General features: G+C 46.2%; 1 protein-coding gene across 2 annotated transcripts in view; it reads right to left on the bottom strand.

Annotated features, from left to right (window-relative positions):
- The window catches only part of LOC136612725 (A-kinase anchor protein 8-like), a 38,552-nt gene extending 19,918 nt beyond the window's left edge, over nt 1-18,634 (bottom strand). For both annotated transcript variants that reach the window (XM_066593338.1, XM_066593339.1), the window contains exons 1-4: nt 18,567-18,634; nt 9,315-9,432; nt 8,444-8,531; nt 7,500-7,587 (exon numbers count right to left, since the gene is read on the bottom strand). In XM_066593338.1, the coding sequence (XP_066449435.1) occupies nt 7,500-7,587; nt 8,444-8,531; nt 9,315-9,432; nt 18,567-18,585 (313 nt within the window). In that variant the 5' untranslated portion in view covers nt 18,586-18,634. The remainder of the gene's footprint in view (nt 1-7,499; nt 7,588-8,443; nt 8,532-9,314; nt 9,433-18,566) is intronic.
- Nucleotides 18,635-18,957: the final 323 nt, after the last annotated feature.

Genomic DNA, 18,957 nt, shown 5'->3' with positions numbered 1-18,957 from the left:
ACAGTTACGCCCCCCCCCCCCCACGTAGATCGTTTGATTTCCATCATTGCCACCAATTCTCTCACTTCCCAATGTCGTAGAAACATGAAATTTGGCACGAGCATTGTCATAAATAGGAAAAGTTAATGGGTCCCAACTCGATTATTCAATTCTAAGCGCAAAAGAATTAGCGTCCAAATTTTACGTACGGAATCTAATTTTTTCACCTCCCAATGTCATAGAAACATGAAATTTGGCCCGAGCATGGATTATGTCATAAATAGGAAAAGATAATGGGTCCCAACTCGATTATTCAATTCTAAGCGCCAAAAAATTAGCATCCAAATTTTACGTGCGGAATCTAATTTTCTCACTTTCCGGTGTTATAGAAACGGGAAATTTGGCACGAGCATTGATTATGTCATAAATAGGAAATGTTAATGGGTCCCAACTCGATTATTCAATTCTAAGCGCAAAAGAATTGGCGTCCAAATTTTACGTACGGAATCTAATTCTCTCACTTCCTGATATATATATAAATGAATGTCTGTCTGTCTGTCCTTTATGCATTACTACACCATTTATCCAATCATGAAACTTTGGGAAGTTGTTGAGTACACTCCTCCAAAGATTACTGGCATAGTACATCTATCCTACGATAGGTGGCGCGCGTGTGAGCATTATCGACAGTTATGCCCCCCAGACAAAGATTGTTTGATTTCCATCTCAAGCACAAAAGCAAAAGGCATTACGAGCAACGGGATGAGTGTTCAACTACAAAATGATGCATCCGCCGAACGTTTCGCAAGACAGTTGCTGGATATTGAGAATGCTGAGGTAAAATGAAAGCTGTGCTGTGATTGGTTGCTATTTCTTATACTGCTGAGGTAACATGAAAGCTGTGCTGTGATTGGTTGCTGTATATTATACTGCTGAGGCAACATGAAAGCTGTGCTGTGATTGGTTGCTGTATATTATACTGCTGAGGTAACATGAAAGCTGCTGTGCTGTGATTGGTTGCTGTATATTATACTGCTGAGGTAACATGAAAGCTGCTGTGCTGTGATTGGTTGCTGTATATTATACTGCTGAGGTAACATGAAAGCTGCTGTGCTGTGATTGGTTGCTATATATTATACTGCTGAGGTAACATGAAAGCTGCTGTGCTGTGATTGGTTGCTATATATTATACTGCTGAGGTAACATGAAAGCTGCTGTGCTGTGATTGGTTGCTATATATTATACTGCTGAGGTAACATGAAAGCTGCTGTGCTGTGATTGGTTGCTATATATTATACTGCTGAGGTAACATGAAAGCTGCTGTGCTGTGATTGGTTGCTATATATTATACCGCTGAGGTAACTTGAAAGCTGCGCTGTGATTGGTTGCTATCGAGATATATAAAAACGAATGTCTGTCTGTCTGTCTGTCTGTCTTCACAGCAACGCGCGACAGGTAAGCTAGTCAATTATTAAAACTCAAGATACAGTAAAACCTCTGCTAACGTTGGTAATCCGCCCGAAAACAAATTGGCTGAAACGGTTGCTACTCAAGGTAATTATTTTTATAGGAATCAATGTAAATCCAATTAAATTTGTTCTAGACATTCCAAAAAAAAAAAACCCCATTTAAATGGAGAAAAAAAATATGGTCTTTATCATCAAAAACAATAAATGAATATAAAAGTCTACTGCAAAGAATAAACATTGAACATGTTACTGTGTGTTATCTGTGGAGTTACATAGGACTGCAGGTCACATCTCCTACATGATCTGTCCTCAGCATTATCACTGTGTTCTCTATGCTGTTACAAAAGGACTGCAGGTGACATCCGCTGTACTGCAGTACATCATCTGTCCTCAGCGTTATCACTGTGTTCTCTGTGCTGTTACATTGGAGTGCAATTGTACAGCATTGTACTAGTGTGTTACCATGATGGAGGAAATAGGTTGCATTAGCAGCAGGAGGAGGAGGAGCCAAGCATGAGATCACGTGGGTTCAGCAGTCAAGTCACGTGGGCCGGTGTTATTAGACGCAACCAATGTTACCAGAGACAAAATTTTGGTTAAACACAAAAAGAAAAAAAAAGCCTTAGGCCTCATGTCCACTGGAAAATTCCGTGGCGGATTCGCTTTAAATGGTATTTTTTTTGCATGCAGATATCCGCACACATTGCTATCAATGTGATAGCAATGTTGCGGAATCTGCGGCAGAATGGAGCATGCCGCGTTTTTTCTCCCACGCGTGAAAAACGCAATTCTTTTAAAATTCCATCCGCGGGTGCAAAAATCAATTTAATGGGCTGCGGATGGCCAATGATTCCCTATGGGCAAAATTCGCAATTCCATTTAGCTAGTGGACATGAGGCCTTACTCGAAATCAGCCTTAGCAGAGGTCAATGCTAGTAGAGGTTTTACTGTAAAAAGATAAGTAATGTCCCTACGAACGCCACTTTTAGATGAGCTAATTCCCGTTTGAATGAGCTGGTGACGTCACTGCTAACTCGTTTGCACCCGTGCAGCCTGTTTAGACAAGCAGATCATCGAGTCGTTCAGCGCTTCACATTCCTATAGGAAACACCAAGCGGGGAGCATTTAAATGCAACAAGAAGTGAACGAGCCAATGATGATTTTCAGTCCTGCTGAAACTGGATGAATGAAAAGTGAACAATTTTCGTTAGCCTTCACTCGTTTACTTTCACTCATTTGGACGCTTTTCTGAACAATAGTTACGTCTAAATGCACCTTAACCCCTTCGTGACCAAGCCTGTTTGTGCCTTAATGACCAAGGCTAGTTTTGGAAATCTGACATGTCACTTTAACATAGAATAACTCTGTAAAGGTCTTGCATATTCAAGTGATTCTGACCATTTTTCGACACATATTGTACTTCATTTAGGTGGAAAAAAATAGAATTTCTGTATGTTTATTAAAAGTGACAACATTAGGAAGATTTTGAATTTTATTTTTTCACATTTTCAATTGCAATATCTCAAATCTGTGCAAACATGCTGTACAAATTTTTGATAAGCTATATATTTCCATCTGTTTACTTTATTCTGGACACACATTTCAAAAACTTTAGTGTTTGTTTAACCAATTAGGAGACATACAAATTTAACATTTTGAGGAACGTTTTCCTACACAAAGCCAAGATTGCAAAGGCTCATAGGTGTCAGAATGATAGATACCCCCACAAACGATCCCATGGGTGTTATGAGTATTTTGACCCCACAGTTGTTTTTATTTTTCAGGAGTTAATGCAATTCAGAGGAGAAAACAAAATTTCTTACTTTTGCAAATAGGTCATTTTAAAAAGGTAGTTTTTTTTTTTCTATAGTGCACATTAAAATGAGGATTTGCACCCCAAAATGGATACCCCCCTTTGTGCTGTGTTTAGAAAAATACCCACTGTGGCCCTAATCTTATGTATGGCTGCTAAACGGGGCCCAAAATGAAAAGGAGCAGAACAGAAATTTTGCTTCAAGGTGATTTAGGCCCCATAGCACACTGGTAGAGCCCTTGAGCCGCCAAAACGACAGAGAACCCCTTAACGAGTTTATCTAAGGGTGTACTGCATATTTTAACCCCATAGTTTTTGAATCAATCTAAGCAAAGCAAAAGGAAAAAAAAGATTTTGGTAGGAACGTGCTGTAAAATGTCTTTCTGGTCCTGTTCATTGGGGGACACAGCAAGACCTTAAATATAGCTTCTGCCACTAGGAGGTGACACTAAGCATAAAAGTGTTAACTCCTCCTAATGGCTATACCCCTCCTGCAGGCATTCAGCTAGCTCAGTGTTTATGCAAGCAAGTTGAGCAGCCAAGTAGGATAGGACAACAATAGATAATAAATAATGCTGGAGAACTGAGAACACTCCAACCCAGAGGAGTACATGTTACAGTCCTAATAGTAGACTAGGTGGATGCTGTGTCCCCTAATAAACAGGAAAAGAAAGATTTTACGGCAAGTTCTTAACAAAATCTTGTTTTCTCATCTGCATCATTGGAGGACACAGTTTTGATCTTGGAACGTTGCAGAACAATACCCAAGGGGGTGGGCAAATATAAGAAGCTGCAGGTGTAATGAAGTGCAAATCAGTGCTGTAACTGCGACTATAATTAGCGAGTGCCTAGACATCCAGCACGGTCAGAGATGGAGCATAAAGGGACCTGAATAACAGTCCCATCTACCTACCGGGAGAGAGCTTTTGACGAGGCACCCGCTGTCCGAGAAATGTGTGTCGTATCATGGCCTGAAAATATAACGTCACTGGCACGGTAACCCTATACTGCCGAGTCAGTGCAAGGAGTCCACCTCGGAAAACAAAGGATACAACCAGGAGTACCAGCAGAGAGCCATGGTGACTGAAGAATGACACTTGAGACAGGTACTCTCACGCAGTCACACCAAGCCCACTTGCAACTGGCGCGTTCCTCAGGACGAGCCACCATCGAGAAAAGTGCCCACTGAATTCTTTACTGTAGTGGATCCCAATACCTCAGCAACAAGGGAATATGCCACAGGTCGATAACGACCGTCTTCTGATGACAGTCTTTGCTACAAATAAGTATCCAGAACAGAGCTGTGGAGCCATCAGCGCTGAAACTTCAGACAGCTGGGAGCCTTCTGACTGCTGAACCAGTTGTACGAACCCTTTCACATAAAACCAGACTGTCAATGTAGCCTCCACAGTCCCGCCGTGAAAAAGGAAGTGAGCTGATTCCATACGTCAATGAAGAAGCAACTCGTTGCGTTCCACAACCGCTTTTGGCTGGAGTCCCATGTTCACCATTGCTGAAAAGCTTGCGGAGGAAGGTTCTTGGTTTCCCAGTTCGACTATCTTAAAGAAGTCATAGTGTGTGTGTGTGTGTGTGTCTCCAGAGCACCAGCACCGCTCTCTGGCCCCAGTCTGTAAAGTTGAAGCGCAGCCTGGCCCAGATGCTGTGCATCTCTACAATCGCTGTCCATGATGTTGACTGTCTACTTAGCTGTAGAGGGAAAAGGACTCGTATGAAGAGATCCTTCAGCCCAGTGAGCCTGTGACAATGCCCATAGAATCCACTTTCTGCATGAAACCCATGTGTTTCCGAAGAAGTCTAGCCTTGGAAATGGCGAATGACTGAGTAGCAGTAGGTTGGCCCTATACAAGATATCATGGCAACCGCTTGAATCCATTAGGCACAAGAACAGTTGTTAGAACGGCAACAGTACACCAGTACGGAATAAACACTGGTCCCTTTATCCCGCTCTACTACAGATGTTTCCACAAATACTAAATTGAAAACCGTGCAAGTATAGACCATTTTAGTCTCCTGCAAGCAATAATGCAGGAAGAACAGCGCCGGAGCATCACCGCGTGCTTCTGGATCCAACCGAACTGTTTTGAATGCTGGACGTGTTAACTTCCCCATATGCTCCGTCCCGCAAAAGGAATAGAATGAACTTGTCATTGTGTTGTTGCCGAGGGCCAACGCCCTACGCATTGCACCTCGTATATGGTGACAGCGTAGTATGCAGCTGTGGATGGCCCCAGACTGCGGCTCTCCTGTAATCAGAGATTGCACTAAAGCTGCCTGCAAGGAACTGCAGGCGGTCATCACAGGGCTGCTAGCCGATAGGTAACGGTCCAGTGCGGGTGCTAAACTGCTGCAGCGTAGGGATGAGAATGTGTTCGCAGGATTCCTGTGAATAGTACTCTTTCCGTATGGAAGGTACCACCGGTCTCAGCAAGCCCTGAGAAATGCCAACAACCAGTTCAACAAGGCATTTCGTAGAACGAGACTTATTCTGGGTAGATGTAAACCTCGTACTGCAGTGAAAGTGCACATAGTACATGGTTGTGGTCGCCCCTGTCCACATGTCATCCTGGACACGTACACTGCGGTACATCTGGCTTCAGGGAACTACCGATAGGCAAGACTCAACCCGATGTGGAGCAGACATGAGGAACGATGAGTCCAGAGAATCCCTGTGCAAAAGGACTCATTTCATATGGGAGGTAACACAAGTGTCAGCAAACCCAGATTCACTGAGGTGGATTATGCAAGGAGGAGGCGAGTCTGTTGTGTTGTGGTGGTAAGCTGTGTATGGAGTGGCCAGCAGACCACCATAGCCAAGCCTGGGGCTCAATTACAGCTACCTCTGAAGAAACTGTGTCAGGCACTGGCCACACCACCACACAGGCAGCCTCACAGCCACTGTAGCGGCCACATAAAATCCTACGTATGGGAAAACCATCTGGCTACAACAGGGCCGGTACGCAATGCAGGATGGCCAGGTCAGACGCATCCCAGGTGATGGCCACCAAGGCTCCTGCTACAGGGGCAGACCAGCAAGGGAAGAGATACTCACCTAATTACTTAACTACTCTGCCAGTGTCCTGATGCTGGGAGATTCTTCCTCAGTTCCAGCAGTGAACCCCATCTACTCACTGTCCTTTAGAATGGATGGCAGTCCCTCGGGATAGGGAATCTTTTGGCTGACGGGTCACTGTCAAGCAGAGCCGATGTGCCTCCTTTTCTTCTTGGAGGTCAGACACTTGCAGTCTGCCCTCCTCACGGGGAACAGCGAGAGTCCTGCCTGCACTGTGTGCCCACATTTTTGTAGTTCTGAAGGACCTTGATTGAAGACGTCTGCCTCCTACAGACACCAAGCTAAAAACTAATCTAGCTCAGTGCTTGCAGGGGGAAGGGGGTATAGCTAGTGGGAGGAGTTAACACTTTTATGCTTAGTGTGGCGCCTAGTGGCAGAAGCTATACCCAAGGTCTTTCCATGTCCTCTAATGCAGGGGTCCCCAACTCCAGACCTCAGGGACCACCAACAGGTCATGTTTTCAGGATATCCTATAGTAAGAACACCTGTGGCAATGCCTGAGGCACTGACAATAATTACATCACCTGTGCAACACTGAGGAAATCCTGAAAACATGACCTGTTGGCGGTCCCTGAGGACTGGAGTTGGCGAACACTGGTCTAATGATACAGACAAGAAAAAATAAAATCCAAAAGACACTAATAAGAAAAAAAAATTATATATATTAATTACACATATACACACGCAGTTTATTGACTATTGCCCAAATTATAAGAGTGGTGGGGTTAGTCACACAATCCCTGAGGGTCTATAAATGAACCTTGACCAGACAAGATTTGTTTTCTCCTGATTTATTGACTAAGCAAAGGTCAATAGGGTCAATAGTAAAAAGACCGCATCTGCATGTAAGAATGTATCCAGTAGAATTAATCTGCAAATGCTAACCATCCAATACGAAGGAGCACTTAATGTAATGAGGAATGTATATGTATAAGAACTGAGCGCTCCTTGCATTCTGGGAGCATTATCTTGGATTGTGCTGAAGGTGGTAAGGCTCCAAGTCGGCCGTGTATAAACAATCTTATAGCAAAAATGCACTGAAAAACGTTATCGACTAGTTGCAATTAGCAACTCCTGCCTCTTATCTGCATTCAACCTCTGGCCAGCTACGTCACTGTAGTGTAATTACTGATGTGTCGAGTCTCACCTTCAGCTTTTTTTGATTTTTCCTCCTGTTTATAGAACGGCTTGCGCTTGAATGTGGGATTTATCCTCCTCTTCTCTTTATTTCTCCACTAGAAGACAAATACAGCGATACGATCAAACATTACGTCCTTTCGAGGCTTCATACTAGTGTTCAACCCCTTATGGATCATGGCATTTTTGGCAGATGATAAACCCTCTTAAACCCGATAGCCACGAGTCTGGCTTCTCGCTCAACCTAACATATCCCAAGCAGCAGCTGCTGCAAATGAACGGCTGTCCATGCATTGAATGCACATGAGAACAATTGTCTGTTTTGTTATACAGAGCGGAATCCCTAGTAGTGAATATGGGCAGGGGTTGCTATTAGAGATGAGCGAACGTACTCGGATAAGCACTACTCGTCCGAGTAATGTGCTTTATCCGAGTATCGCTGTGCTCGTCTTGAAAGATTCGGGGAGCTCCGCGGAGCGGGGAGATCTTTCTCTCCTTCTCTCCCGCCCGCTCTCCCCTGCTCCCCGCCGCAACTCACCTGTCAGCAGCGGCGCTCCCCGAATCTTTCAAGACGAGCGGAGAGATACTCGGATAAAGCACATTACTCGGACGAGTAGTGCTTATCCGAGTACGTTCGCTCATCTCCAGTTGCTATCCATTATCATTATTCCATATCCTAGCAATATCCCTTTAATATGGCAACGTTTTTTTTAACGCCCTCTTATGATGGGTGAGCAGGCATTAAAAACACCACTTGAGTGTAGGTCTACGCGGCCCCATTGAAATCATTTGGAGTGCTGTATCGCGATTAGCTAATCGCAGTAAGAAGCGTCCGATGCAAGAGAGGCCTCATGTCCACCATCATAGGAACCTATAAATGCTCTGAGTTGGGGGTTAATAAACAAGTATTATGGATGCAGTAAGCCAGTCTAATAGGAATAAACACCGACTTACCTTTGGTTGTGATGGTTCAAATGGTGCCCAATGTGCACCTCCATGCATATCATGATTGTCACTTTCCAGGTCATGATAGGAAAGAGGTCTGCAGAGAAAAGGAACAATGATAATTATACATAATTACTAGTAATTATTCTTGCGGCACACAGCTCTGCTATATTCACACCACACATACACACAGCTCTGCTACGTACATTGTTCATCCCATGCAACAGGGATCAGAAGCAGCACAACAGTGGAGATGAAGTACCTGTGATGACGTCACCATCATGCTCTGCCCCTGATCACATGACGATGACACACATCCCAAGTGAATAACTTACATGCTCCGCCCCAGATCACATGACAGTGACGCACATCCCCAGTGAATGACTTGCATGCTCTACCCCTGATCACATGATGGTGGCATCAAAGGCTCTGCATCTTTGTGCAGATTACAGGTGTACTACAAACCCCCTGCGGCCTCCGTTGCTATGGAATACTAACAAACACCCAGCCAGACAGCAGCAGTTTGCGTACAGGACCTGTAATGTCCCTGTCATGTGATAAGGGGAGGAGCATGTAACTCCCTTACTGGAGATAAAATACCTTTGATGACGTCACTGTCATGTGATCAGAGGTGGCGCATGTAAGTCACTCACAGACGGATAGGTCATTGTTAGTAGTTTGACTGAGGTCAATAGCGGCGTGGGAACGATTCGTGCAAATCCCTTTATCCTCCAAACACCTCCTCCCTCATTACTATTTTATTAATGGAGTTGATGGCTTAGGAGGGGACACTCGACTGGGTCTGTAGAGCAAAACGCCTCTAGTGAAGGGACTAGGAGGGAAAAAAAAAAAAAAACACAACTCGGTTGTGATAAGCTACCTGCTATAAGTCTGAAAACTAGAAGGCCTCATGCCAAATCCTTGATCCATTCTGGAGAAAGCCAGATCGTTTGACAAACTTCCGGAAAAGCTCATTGATGGACGATTGTAACTAAAGCCTGGATAAAAGAACGAGATCGGGATAAATAAGAGAGAGAAGGTAACGACAATAATGAAATAAATGGCAGGCAAGTAAATACACCGTTATTCACTCGGGCATCAGCGAGTCGCGCCCGATGGTCTCAGACACGTACTGCGCAGCACCTGTCAGTGTCCGGGAGAAAGCGCACATCTGCATGTTCATTTCGCAGCAATGCTGCAAGAGCAAAGTCACACATTGCAAATAATGGGTTGTATCATCATGTGAGCGTCTCAACGCACAAAACATGCACGATTTTCAGGCCCGTGTGAACGCAGCCTCAGGGCGGCTTTACACACAAGACGACTTTCAGGCGCAAAAGTGTCCAACAGCAGCCATCGCTCTTGTGCTTTCACACATAGTTGCTAATCGTTCAATGGATGGAACTCCCATTCACTGCGAACAAGTCAGTCGTTGAAAGATGAACTGCTGCCTGTTTATGCTGCGCAAGAAGTCGCTCACGAGTCACCCTATGGAGGCGAAGCGACTAGTTAAAGATGTTTCGCTCAGTACCACGTCGGGCCCTGTGTTTACACTGGACTACCGTCAGTCACAATTGCTCATTTCACCAATAGTTGGCCCATGCAAAGTCACCCTTATACCTCTAGCAGGCGCCGCAGGGAAAATAAGCAGTGAATGGCAACCCATTAACTCCTTCAGGACATGGCCTATTTTGGCGTTGAGGACTAAACGATTTTTGGTAGATTTTCATCACCATTTTTCAGAAGCCATAGCTTTATTTTTCCGTCACCGCGGCCGTATAAGGGCTTGTTTTTTGGGTGGTGAACTGTAGTTTTTATTGGTACCATTTTTGGGTACACAGACTACATTGTAAAACTTTTATTTATCTTATGATCGTAGGGAGAGAAAACGCATCAATTCTGCCATAGAATTTTTTTTATTTTTTTTAAAGCAGTAATCATACAGCATAAATGACACACTACATTTTTTTCTGCGGGTCAGTACGGTTTCAACAATACCAAAATTCTTATATTTTTTTAGGTTTCTCCACTTTTCTGTGATAAAAACCCTTTTATTGCAAAAATTTTTTTCTAAAAATCACTTCATTCAAAGTCCTATAACTTTTTACATTTTTCTACGTACGGAGCTCTATGAGGGCTTATTTTTTGCGAGACGAGCTGTAGTTTTTATTGGTACCATTTTGGGGTACATACGTGTTTTTTTTTAAATCACTTTTATTGCATTTTTTGGAAGGCAAAATGCTAAAAATTTGTATTTTGCCTCTTTTTAGCGCTTTTTGCCACTTTTTTCTCCGATGCACCCCTGCTGTTGCATTGGGAGGCCAGCTTTCACTGACAGCCGCTGCCGGATAGCGCGAGATCTGTCATGATCTTGCACTATTCCTATGACGTAAGGGTACTTCATTTTGCGTGAAGTACCCCGCTCACATGACGTACCTTTACGTCATGGGGAGAGAGGGGGTTAATGACATCCACCATACCGCGCAGCAGGTGCCAGATTACACAGTGGGGGCGGCTGTCCTTGACAATGTACACCCAGCCACACTAGTGATAACCAATACCTGCTATTTATTTAAATGGCCCAACAGAGGGAGGGGGTTTCCTGTCATGAATGGCATAGTTCACATGGTTCAGTTACCATGGCTGCCTCGGGCCTTGTGAAGGTTATGGATGTTTTAGGCAGGATTAAATAGAATGCCAGTTAATCTATGATAGACTGCAATACTGAAGCATTGCAGTATATATTGTACATGTGATGAGACTGTCGCCAGTTCAAGTCCCCTATGATAACAAGGGAAAAATAAAGAGAGGCCGTCTGCAGATGGTCGGGTCGGATACCGCTGTGAGAATTCTCGCAGCGGAATGCAGACCCGTGCCCCTGTAGAGACCTGCGGCTCACCGGCTCCTGGCGTCTTCCATTTCCGCTATGTGCTGGCTGCCGGCCAGCCGGCGCATGCGCAGAGTGGAGCCGGCCAATCACTACTGACGTTTCTGTGCGGGCCTCCGCGAGGCCCGCACAAAAATAGAACATGCCGCAAATTGTTTTCCGCGCGTGATTTCACGCAGACAAATCGGGGCTGTGTACATAGGATTGCATTTTCCAATGGCAGCGGGCACAGGCGGAAATTCTGCAGGAAATCCCGCCACGGAATATCCGCCTGTGTGCAGGGGGACAAAGGATGAGAATAAAAATCCTTTAATTATTAGTAAAAAGAAGTAGTTTTCAGGTATTAAACTAATGACAACCTATCCTGAGGACAGACCATTAGTTGACAGGCGGGGTCCGTCGCTCAGGAATCCTGCTGATTGAAGTGCCAACGCCACTCGAATGGAGTGTCATACATGGTATATCCACTTGAATGGGACTGAGCTACTTGTGACCGACGAACATGACATCACAGGCCTGAGAAGCGGCCGCGGTGCTCACATAAAGGCACATTTAGACAACGATTATCGCATAAAAGCCGTCTTTTGAGCGATAATCGTTGTGTGTAAACGCGCCCATCTTGTATTTCTCGTTACCTATTCGTTTATCGGTGTTCTTCAGTCCGCTTAAAATCAATCGTTCGGCAGTTCGTTTTTGTTTGGTTTAAATGACATTCGTACACGGATTTGAGGGGAGTGTTTAATCGTTTGGCGCGGCGTACATTCAGCCGGCTAAAGGCAGAGCGATTGGCTGTCGGCAGGACAGAGCTTCAATTTCAACACGCCCACCCAGTGCTCAACCATTAGCCGCGCCATTGTGACGTACCCTGCAAGCAGCAACCAAGACCATTGGAAAATTAATTCGCCACTTCAAAAGCACCGGCTAAGGACTGGGATTCACGGATTAGTTTTACAAGAATAACATTGTTTGTATCACCTGGTGTTTTTCATACAACTCTTTCACAATTCCTTAACATAGATCACCTATGATAGGCGTCTTTTTGTTCATTTTATATTAAAGACGTCTAGTTTCTGTCACCGCTAAACAGCTTTTTTTTTTTTAAGGACAAGATAAGCGCAGCTGCGATTTTCACGAGCCGATACAAGGAAGCTCTTTCTCTCCCCTCATTAAATGCACATGTCTTTCAAAGAAACTACCGCTCAATTATCGTTTAATGCCAACGCTCCCCAACGATAATCTAATGACTGAAGTGCCCGGCCGCTGCATCCGTTTTCCAACGATTTTCGTTAGGTTAAAACATCCGTCTTTAAAACCATCACTCACTTTAGATCGTTATAACGAATTTTGAGCAATGATCGTTGTGTCCAAATGGCCCTTATGTGACATGGCTTCTTCAGGCATCAGACTGGCGGTGGACGCCCGCAAATACACTACTGATGATGACCTATGCTCAGGGCAACTCAGCAGTAGTTTAGGCCCCAAACAACTGCATTATTTTCCCATTTCAATCCGCTTTTAAAGTTTTACACATTTTCCGATACATTCTGCACCACCCTCAGGATAACTCTGAAGACCCCACAAGAGCACCGCCGGCCGCTTCATTCCTTTCAATGGGAGCATTGCCAAGTACAACCTTTGGTGCTCCCTCTCTGTGTGCATGCCCCCCAGGTCCTACCCGCCTGTTCCTAGACCACTTTGCTGCCTGGCTCCCCCACTTCCTATCCTGTGAAATCCCAACCGTCATCCTTGGTGATTGCAACATTCCTACTAACGACTCTAGCTCATCTGTCTCCCGGCTTTTAACACTTACCTCCTCCTTTGGCTTATCACTAATCTCTGACTCCCCCACTCATAGAGATGGTAACACTCTCGATTTAGTTTTCCTCCGTCTCTGCTCTGCTCTGCTTCTTACTTTACTAACTCCCCCCTTCCACTCTCGGATCACAACCTCCTCTCTTTCTCAATCAGGCACCCTAGCATCTCTCCTGACCCTCCTATCTATCGCACCTCTAGGAACCTCCAGTCTGTCCGCACTAAACAGTTTGCCGAAACTATTCAGTCCTCCCTATCGCCTATCTCTCGCCTCCCCTGCCCTAACCTGGCAGCCAAATATTACCACACCACCCTCAGCCGTGCCCTGGATGAAGTGGCACCGCCTGTGACGCGAGCTGTCAAACGCAGACCACGGCAACCGTGGCTCACGTCCCAAACGAGCTTCATCCGGCGGTGCTCTAGGTGCGCCGAGCGGCTGTGGAGAAAGTCAAAGCTGCCAGCAGACTTCCTCCACTTCAAATTCATGCTTAAAACGTATAACCTAGCCCTTCACCATGCCAAACAAGTTTATTTCACATCCCTTGTCTCCTCACTATCCCACAACCCCAAACAACTCTTTGAGACCTTTCACTCCCTCCTCAGCCCCAAGGAACAGGCCCCTGCGACAGACCTGACTGCTGGAGAACTAGCTGCCTATTTCAAAGAAAAAAAAAACAAAAAAACGACCACATTCGAAAAGAAATCTCTGAAAGCTGTATGGTTAGCCCTGATCCCAGCTTCATCAGCACTGCACCCAGCACCTACTCACTATCTACGCTAGAACCAACAACAGAGGAAGAAGTCTCCAGGCTCCTTTCCGCTGCCCGCCCCACCACCTGCGCTAGCGACCCTCTCCCCTCTCACCTCCTCCGCTCCCTTTCCCCAGCTCTCATTACTCACCTTACCACAATCTGCAATCTCTCCCTAACCTCTGGCACTTTTCCCTCCTCATTCAAACACTCCATTATATCCCCTCTGCTTAAAAAACCAACCCTGGACCCGACTAATGCTGCCAACTACCGACCGTCTCAAACCTGCCCTTTATCTCCAAATTACTGGAACGCCTGGTCTACTCCCGCCTTACTCGCTTTCTCTCTGACAACTCGCTCCTCGACCCCCTCCAGTCTGGCTTCCACTCTCTACATGCGACCGAAACTGCCCTTACAAAAGTAACAAATGACCTGATGACTGCAAAGTCGAGAGGTGACTACTCCCTACTAATCCTCCTTGACCTGTCTGCTGCATTTGACACTGTCGACCATAATCTCCTTCTCACTATGCTCCACTCTATTGGTCTAAAGGATACTGCTCTCTCCTGGTTCTCTTCCTACCTCTCTGACTGCTCTTTCAGTGTCTCCTTTGCTGGTTCTATCTCTGCTCCACTTCCTCTTGCTGTTGGGGTACCCCAGGGCTCGGTCCTTGGTTCCCTTCTTTTCTCTATCTATACTGCCCCAATTGGACAAACCATCCACAGATTTGGCCTCCAATACCATCTCTACGCTGATGACACCGAACTATACACCTCCTCTCGTGAGATCTCTGGACCATTCCTCCAAAATATCACCGACTGTCTGTCCGCTGTCTCTAACACTATGTCCTCCCTTTTTCTCAAACTTAACCTCTCTAAAACTGACCTCCTTGTCTTTCCACCTTCTAACCGACCTCCCCTCAACATCTCCATTCCAGTGTCTTGCACCATCATAACCCCCAGACAGCATGCCCGATGCCTTGGGGTCACACTGGACTCTGACCTCTCCTTTGCCCCCCATATCCAATCTCTGGCCCAAACATGCCACATGCACCTCAGAAATATTGCTAAAATACGTCCGTTTCTAACCACGGACACGCTAAAGACACTCGTGGTTGCCCTCATCCACTCCCGGCTTGACTACTGCAACTCGCTAATCATTGGCCTCCCCCGCACTAGACTCGCTCCACTCCAATCCATACTAAATGCAGCAGCTAGACTCATTTTTCTATCCAGTCGTTATTCAGACGCCTCTGCATTATGCCAGTCGCTGCATTGGCTGCCCATCCACTGCAGAACTAAATTTAAACTCCTCTACCTCACTCACAAAGCTCTGCATGGCGCTGCGCCACCATACATCGTCTCCCTACTGTCAGTATACCACCCAGCGCGCTCACTCCGATCGGCTAACACCCTCAGACTAAACACCCCTGTAATACGAACCTCTCATGCTCGCCTACAGGACTTCACCAGAGCAGCACCCATCCTCTGGAACGCTCTACCCCAAGGCATCCGGACAATTCCCGATGCACGAAATTTCAGACATGCCTTAAAGGGGTTGTCCCGCGCCGAAACGGGTTTTTTTTTTTTCAATAGCCCCCCCGTTCGTCGCGAGACAAACCCGATGCAGGGGTTTAAAAAAAAAAAAAAAAACGGATAGTACTTACCCGAATCCCCGCGCTCCGGTGACTTCTTACTTACCTTGCGAAGATGGCCGCCGGGATCTTCACCCACGGTGGACCGCAGGTCTTCTCCCATGGTGCATCGTGGGCTCTGTGCGTTCCATTGCCGATTCCAGCCTCCTGATTGGCTGGAATCGGCACACGTGACGGGGCGGAGCTACGAGGAGCAGCTCTCCAGCACGAGCGGCCCCATTCAGAAGGGAGAAGACCGGACTGCGCAAGCGCGTCTAATCGGGCGATTAGACGCTGAAATTAGACGACACCATGGAGACGAGGACGCTAGCAACAGAGCAGGTAAGTGAATAACTTCTGTATGGCTCATAATTAATGCACGATGTACATTACAAAGTGCATTAATATGGCCATACAGAAGTGTATACCCCCACTTGCTTTCGCGGGACAACCCCTTTAAAAACGCACCTCTTCAGGGAAGCATACCAAATCTCCTGACCTAGTCCCTCGCCCCTCCCTATGGTGCTCCACCCTGTTTGCCTTCTGATAATTAATCTGCACATGAAGTTTCCTATTGCCTATGTTCCCCACCCCCTGCACCTCCTGTACCACCCTCAACCCATTTGTGTCTAACCCAATGTACCTCACATTGTATTTGTTGTAATTGTTGTATTGTGTTGCATTTATCCATGCCTGAAAGCGCTGCGGAATAAGTTGGCGCTATACAAATAAAGATTATTATTAGTATTATTATTATTATTATGCATGCAGGGTCTCCTCTCTATTCATGCGGGACCCCCCAACCCCAGCGGTCGGATCCCCACTGATCATAAAGTTATACCCTATTCAGTGCATAGTGGACAACTTTACGATTTGGCACAACCCCTTTAAGAAGACCCAGCAGTTCTGCCATGCGACGGCGCCAGGTAACTTGTAAGTCCTGACATGACCGCATTCCATTAGCACGCCGTAGCAGAGTGAGGGCTCCTGCGTAGATATGATCATAAAGATGGCGTGATTGCGCTCTGAAAACATGATCACATGCTTTTGCGCGCATTTTACTGTTCATTTCTGCACTGCTGCGCCTGTTTTTGAACCGGCACAGCTGCCCGATTAGGCGGGTTTTACGCAGCTAGGGTTCTCATGCAAGGTTTATATGTTGAGACACGCACGAATTGGAGCCCCATTCTTTTGAATTGGGTCATAGACATTACCGTGGTAGTACAATCTTTGGGCGTTTCCACGCATCTTCCATTGTTTTCAATAGGGCCGGCAGCGACATCGCACCGCGGCCTAGGTGCAATGCACGGTATCCTCATCAAAAACAATGGGAGACACTCTTTGACAACCGAGAGCCGCAGCGGAGGAACGCTACTGCCCCGAAGTGTTAGGAAACATATTTGATACAAGAACGTCTCGCATCAGCGGCGAAATCGCTTGTCGGCGAGTGCGATATCGGGCGGTGATAAGCAGCTCAACATCGCACTCGCTCCTGTGAAAGTAACCTTAGTCATTGGTGTTAGCGATTAACGCATGCGATTTTTGTACAGACGGGAAGTGGATTTGCGCACCCCCATAGACTATTGCGCCTTGGATGCACAAATGCAGCAGGCTGCATATTTTTTCTACCCAACAGAAATGTGGGCACAAAAACCCTCAGTGTGAGGGAACCTACTGAAATCAATGGGTTCTATCGTCTGCAGTACGCGCGAGCAAAACCGCACGCAAAATAGCCCGTGCACATTGGACCTTAGGGCTCGTTCGCAATTCGCTGTTTTGGTCTGTGAAAAACTGCGTGCGTTTTTGGGGCAAGTGTGTGTTTTTTTATGTCCGTGTTACATGTTCATTTTTGACGTGCGCAGAAAATAAAAAAATGCAGTGACCGTGCCCAAAGACCTCATTGGACGATTTAGGTCTGCGAAGACGGACAAAAAATAGGAAAAACTGAAAACACCAATTTAACTGAATGGGTCTCTGCGCTTCCAGTATAAGATAGGCGATCCATGCAGAAAATACGCCTCTGTGAGCGGGCCCTTATAATGCAATCACTGACCGTCGCGCTAGCCTAGAAGCGGAAGTGTCACAAAGAGCGATCCTCGAGGCGCAACCGCACGGATGAGGCTTCTACGTGGATTTTGGTGCGTATTCTGTGCTGAAAATTGTGAATTACGATATTGCGTCTGATCTACCTCCCGCCGGGAATCGGCGCCGTAAGTCCTACGATGCAAGCTTCCCATCCGCAGAATTGAAACCTGCGTCACGAACAAATACATAGGGGATACGTCAATTGTGGACGCACAGATAAACGCAGTAAGTAGCCACACGGGGATCCGCCCCTCTTAGTAGGGTTAACCAACACGCTAATTCACCGCAGAAATCGGCGCGTCGGCTCCCGGGGTCGGTCACAGGATCCTTTCAAATCAGCATCCGAACGCACATTAATATCACGCAGAGCTTCATCGGAGCGTACGGCTGTATTCACAGCGGCGAGTGCGATTTCGGCCTGGGAAAAATGCAATTTCCGTGCATTTTTATGGCGCGTTTTTCTCTCCTCTCCCCGATGACATTTTCCATAGTAACCTGCGCTAAAAACATTGTATGCAAATTGCTGGGACTGCAATCGCGATACGTATTTTTGAACGTTTCCGTAGAAAATAGTGGGAGATCCTGGAAGAAGAATTGCGCAAATATAAGATGCAGTAATTTTTGTAACTCAGGCAATCGGTCAGAAAGAAAAATCGCTCACATAAATGATTTTCCCGTGCGATTCCGGTCTCAGAATCGGGACGCAATTTGCACGGAATCCTGGGGTGTCCTGGGGTCCTTCGTAATATTCACATACCCTAATAGGCCGTATAACATGGCCAGGGGCTGTCACAAAGCTTGCATACAAAGACCCCTAGGGCTGCACACTCCCACTAGCTCTACCACGCGTCCCTTTACATTAGCAGTAAAATACCAATCGCACAATACAGCACCAGGAACTGGCAGAGACAGCTGGGATTTGTAGTTCCCCTCCGCTCAGGAAGGGGCCCCAGTCTGCGTGCTCACCCCAGTGTCTATCCTCCATGGTTCCAGCGTTCTCAGCAGCTCCTCTTCCGAACCTGCACACTGCACATGCGTAAAACAGCCGACCATATTTCATTCAGGATAGGTCCGTCTCCGCGCCTATCACCCAACGCTTGAATGCTATTGGCTACGTCCCGGATGTGACGTAGTTTGATTTCTCTGAAGCTCGTCCCGACATCTTTACTGTGGGAGTTATATTTGTATGCGGCCAGCTATGATAATAAAAGGCCGGTGCTTTTATTGTTTTATTTATTTATTTATTTTAAACAAGCCCATCCTTTCTGAGTGCGGTCAGCCGGAAGGACTGTGTGTGCTTTACAACCGTCCTCCTTTGTAGGGGCGGGAACTAACTCCTGTCTTAATGCACAGAAGA

The sequence above is a fragment of the Eleutherodactylus coqui genome, chromosome 2 (assembly GCF_035609145.1).
Source record: "Eleutherodactylus coqui strain aEleCoq1 chromosome 2, aEleCoq1.hap1, whole genome shotgun sequence".
Lineage (NCBI taxonomy): Eukaryota > Metazoa > Chordata > Amphibia > Anura > Eleutherodactylidae > Eleutherodactylus > Eleutherodactylus coqui.
This window is presented reverse-complemented; position numbering and strand designations above follow the sequence as displayed.